The sequence below is a fragment of the Belonocnema kinseyi genome, chromosome 4, assembly GCF_010883055.1.
Source record: "Belonocnema kinseyi isolate 2016_QV_RU_SX_M_011 chromosome 4, B_treatae_v1, whole genome shotgun sequence".
In the NCBI taxonomy this organism is placed as follows: domain Eukaryota; kingdom Metazoa; phylum Arthropoda; class Insecta; order Hymenoptera; family Cynipidae; genus Belonocnema; species Belonocnema kinseyi.
In genome coordinates this window covers 97,016,922-97,022,328 of record NC_046660.1, presented here as the reverse complement: position 1 = coordinate 97,022,328, position 5,407 = coordinate 97,016,922, and the positions used below count along the sequence as shown (strand labels likewise).

The 5,407-nt window shown below is 32.5% G+C and overlaps 1 protein-coding gene across 4 annotated transcripts in view; it reads right to left on the bottom strand.

Annotated features, from left to right (window-relative positions):
• LOC117171339 overlaps window positions 1–5,407 on the bottom strand; it is a 204,736-nt gene that overhangs the window by 12,282 nt on the left and 187,047 nt on the right. For all 4 annotated transcript variants that reach the window (XM_033358567.1, XM_033358568.1, XM_033358570.1 and 1 more), the window contains exon 4: window positions 2,681–2,814. In XM_033358567.1, coding sequence (XP_033214458.1) covers window positions 2,681–2,814 — 134 coding nt within the window. The remainder of the gene's footprint in view (window positions 1–2,680; window positions 2,815–5,407) is intronic.

Here is a 5,407-nt window from a genome sequence, read left to right as displayed (position 1 = left end):
TTAAAATTAGTTAGAAATAGTTGTAAACTAGTTAAAACGCGCAAATACTAGCAGAATTTTTCAAAACTAATTTCAACTAGTCAAAGTGCGAAGTAACCAACTGCTCTTTTGAAAACCAGAATAAATTTTAAATTCCATCTGTTTTCGTGTTTTAACGGAAAATAACAGTTAAAACTAGATTTACCCAATTGTGCTTTTGAAAAAACTACGGTAAAAAAAATTGAGCTGTGACAGGGATATTATTCCCTATTATAGCTAAACATTTAGCTGAAAACGAACGAAGGAATTAAGAAAAATCTTTGGATCAGCGAAAATGAATATCTTTGACCATTTTCCATATACCAGGGATATCGTCTAGTCAAACCCCTAATAAGTATAGCTATAGTAGGGATATTAAGAATAGGTGTCTGAAGGAATTATCGGAAGAGCGCCGGTGCATTGTGGGAGCAGCGAAATAAAATGGCGACGGTCTAAGCGGGAGCAGTGACAATTCAGATTTACTTTGGACAATTAACCGCTTTTTACCACTTGAAATGTGCGCGAATGTTAATATTAAATAGGGTTTATGATGCGGTAATAATAATTTACAATTGTTTCGATTGTAGTCGATAACTATATTGAAATATCAAGAAACACGATACAACAACAAACTTGACCTCCAAATGCATTATATGGATTTCAGGGAAATTCATTTTCGCGATACGAGACCAAAGATTGGCTACTGTAAGTTAAAATATTTCTATAACAATTAAATTTTTTTTCTTATCTAAAGATAATAAAATTACACATAATCTGTCGAAAATAATAAACTCTCCAACTTAGAAATGTTGTCCAAATTACTGATTCACGAGAACAGTTTACATAAAGTAACTAAATGTTTAACTCTTCTAACTAAACGTTTTACCTAATCTAAGCGGACACTTTTTTTGAGCTTAATATATTCTCGATTCACTTGTTCCCCTCAAGAAGTTTTTTTCCATGTAGTTTTACATACACTGTTGAAAATTTCTTTCGGAATTTTACGAAACTTGTAATGGAAGTTTTTTGCAGTTACATGTTTCAAACAATTAAGAACCGCTTCGTAATCTTCAGTAGCGCTAACAGCATCGTCTTTCAGTTTAAATGTTTCATATAAATCAGAAATTTGTTCTTAATTTCCAGTGACGGTAACGTAAAATTCAAAGAGTAATAAATTTGGTTTCGCTTAATTATCATTTTGATACATATACGTTGTATATGCATTAAAATTTTAATTAAAGGAAATAAATGTATTACTCTTTGAATTTTATGTTACCGATTCTGAAATCAACTGCGTTGTATGTCTGGTCAAGAAGGATCTCTCTGCCATTTCCTACTTTTTCGTTCCTGCGATTTTGTCACAGAAATTATCAATCCTCACTTGAATCTTCACGCTGCCAGGTGCGTACGAATTCCTAAGTCATGAGTCACTAATAATGAGACAACCGGAGATTTTGCACTCAAAAGTTAATTGCGGCGAGAATTAATATGTGGAAAGAACTTTAAAAAGTACTTTACCTATTCTTTGCTTGTACTGTGACTTCGGCAAAAACGGTGGCGTCCTTCCGAATGGCACCGAAAGGATCAGAGTCATACCGAGTATTTTTCTAATTTCACGAAGTATTTTCGTAATTTGCTCCCAAACATTGTAATTTTACGTAAAATTGTTAAATTTGCGAAAATTTTATCGTAATCCCGAATTCAGTAACATACATTTGGAAAACTCCGTTACTTTTGCGTGTGAACTGTTTCGTAAATTTCCGAACTTTTTTAACAGTGTATACTATTCAGTGAAAACCCTGAATATTCAGTTTGCAGTGAATGGCCGCAGTAGAGTGATTGCACACATCTCGAACTTCACTGAATACTAAAGGTAAAACTATTTCCTTTAAAAGTAAAACTAGGCGAATTTATTTTAACTGATATTTTCATTTAAAATATGAAATAAGATGGAATTATAAAAATATTCGGGCTTTTACTAAAGGACTTGGTTACTTTCCATTTTGCTAGTTGAAACTGTTTTAAAGAAATCATCGTGGTAACTCAGTGTTTTAACTACTAAAAACTAGTTTTAACTGAATTGTATTTGAAACGTTAACAACGTATATATACTCCAGGTCCCATAGAAGCCGGTCCGGTTTTGTAATTCCTAGAACTGATGGCCCCACTGTTTCTCATAGGACAGGGCAAGAGAAGGATGCGACTGTCGCCTCGAGAGGGCCGCCGTGCGCGAGTACTCAGTCGAGAATATTGAGAAATAGTATGCATTCTAATTGGAAACGTTTCAGGCGGCGCTGACTGTTCTCGTTCTGAGGGTACCGATTTAGTAACAAGGCCAGTGCGAGGCAACCCAAGAAACTGTTATTATATGAGACTTGGAGTATGTGTGTGTGCAGTGTACATGTATAGTACTAAAAAAGTAAAAAAAAAGTTTATTCGAAAAATAATATAGTTTGTGGGAAATATAACTTTGTATGAGAGATTATGCACGGTCAGACATGTCACGGATTATTACGAAATTGATTGTAAAGTGGTCATTACTGTGATATGTGGGGCTCGTACCTTGAAGCTAATCGAAATTACTCGACTGAATACCGGTTCGTTTAATTAAAAGTACGTAGTTAGTATTCTTACTGAACTTACAGGACTTATGGGAACCTACCGGAAGTCCGTTGACAGTCCATGTAATGTTGGCTGGTGGGCTTCCCGCTGGAGCAGTGCAATTCCCTCGTACAGTGTCACCAACAGCGTATCGTCGTTTTTCCATTCGGACCGTAAGATTTCCTTTTGGAAGACCTGTAAATTTATTATTTTTTTAACACAACAATAGAGCGTTCCACCGGAAATCTTTTTTTGTTATCCTCGACCTGTGCACCTGCCCTCTTTACTTTGTCCCTATACTTTATCCTCTCACAGCACAACAAAATTGAGAGGATTCTATAGTAGAGTGTAGAATACAGTAAGGGAGAAAAGAGTAGAAAAAAAATCGATGTAGAACAGGAAAAGAATGTTATATGCCAACGATGCTTTGGCATTCGATCTACAAGATTTTGAAACTTTAATAGAAACTTTTAATGAACTTTTAATAGAGTTTACTTGTTAAAGAATTTTTTTAACTACACGGAGAAAAATGGATGGTTACCCTTAACATCTAGATATTAATGGTATCTGTGGATATTAAAGATATACAATTAGATTAGAGCGTTCTTGTCTAGAAATTTTTTTAGAAAGAAACAACACTTGCGTAAAACCTTTTACTCTAACCAAATAACTTACAGCATTATTAATAATATTTGTTAACAAAATATTAGTAATCGTCAATTTTCCACAAGTCCACGTACGACACGAAAAGAACATCGACCAATAATGACCATGAGCTTTATCAAGCGGCTGAAAGAGGTCTGGAATCCTTTTGCTGCATGAGCGTAACATCTTAGATGTTTTAGTTTATCGCAGAAATATATTCATGCCTAATATCTAAAAAATATAGTATATGTTACGTGTTAACATGTGTATGTTTGGTGGTACTATCTTACACATTGAACATCTATTATTTAAGATACACTTTCCTCTGTGTAGTCTTATTTTACCAATTTTTTGAACTGAAATATTGGACAATCTTTTGAGACTACTATCGATTTTTCATGTTGAAGATGAGAAAAATTGTAACGAAAGAGCCCCAATATTTGATATCTCCAATTATTGATATCAACTCGAGCTATGCTACAACTGAATACCCCCCCCCCCCCGAATTTCTTCACTGACATACATACATTATTTAAAAATATTAAGATAGTGTAGGCCTTTCCCACTTTTTTATGTTTCATTAAAAAACCGCTAACATGATTCGACTGGGACGCAAGTTCTTTTCAAGGGGCAATTCTACAGAGGACACAATATATCACAAGCATAAGGTTGAAAAAATAAATAAAGATAATGCAATACAAGCAATACAAGTATATATTATATAGATTACATTAATCTAACCCTTTTAATAATTTATTAAGTTATTTTTATTTATTTTTTGATTTTCAAAGTACTGTTCGACAGTTAGAAATATATTGTTTTATAACCTCTTGAAGCAAACAAAAAATGTCTTCTACAAATCTTTATAAGGACGATAAACAATCTTCGACGAAATGGTTTTTAATGTTCGCATAATTTCAAGTCAAATTCTATTTTATGAGAAAAAAAAGGTCTTCTAGAAAAAATTACGAAAACTAAAATAGTCAGACAGTATTTCTATGTTTCGCAAATTTCTATTTAAAGCAAATAAACACAATGACATACTATTTGAAAATACTAAATGTAACAATTTTTGATCAAGAATACGTTTAAAATCAAGTAATTGAAATTATAGAGTTTGGCAACAAAATTGGATAAAAGTAAAATTGATTTTTCTAATTCGAGGTTAGACAGATTACGATTTCAAGATAAAGTTTGCATTTTTATAATGCCGAATGCACAAAAAAGTTTTTTCAATATTTTAAATAATAACATTATCTAAAAACAAGCAAAGGATGAATTATATTCCCCAAAAAACGCATCGCTACGTTTTGTTTATCTCTTGATCTTAGTCGTCCGACTTACGAAACACTGCCAAAATGACGTGGTCGGACAGGCTCTCTTATAACTGGATAAATTAAAAAATTCTGCATCTTAGTTCGGAAAGCTTAAAAATATCTAAATATACAATGCAAGCGACTATTTACTTTTCATATTTACAGTTGATTACAATATTCTTACTATAAAATATATGAGATTGACCGACCATTGATTCGTGTCCGGAGACTGGTACACTTACCCTACTTAATTACTTTATCCTTATTTACAGTGCCAGATCTACCCAACAGGCAACGTAGGCAGCTGCCTAGGGCGCAACTTTGTAGATACGGCAAAATTTCGAACGTTGATTTCAGATGATTATTCGGATATACCGCTGCGAACTACCAATAACTCGTAAATATCTAGAAAGTACCGTTTATAAAGTAAAATTCGAAAAAACAATGAAGGAAAATTATCTTAATTCGCTACTGCTTATTTATTATTCAAATCTTAAGTTTTTATCATGTATTATTTCCGCTGCAGAATTGCGCCATGAAAAAGTTCTTTGTAAATAGAGCGACATAGTTTTTTTCTCAATATATTATCTTGTCAAATGAGAATATTATTATAATCATTGAGCTTTAACAATATAAATAATCATTTTTTATTTATTTTGTCACATTTCTTGCTCTACGAGGACTTCAAATGAAATTATATATTTTTAACATTAACAATACTAATTTATGACAACGAGAAAAATGAACTATAAGATGGCATTAAACAATTTTTTATCCATTCTGAGTGAATTAATTTATTCAAGTAATTTTTCTTTTATATATATACA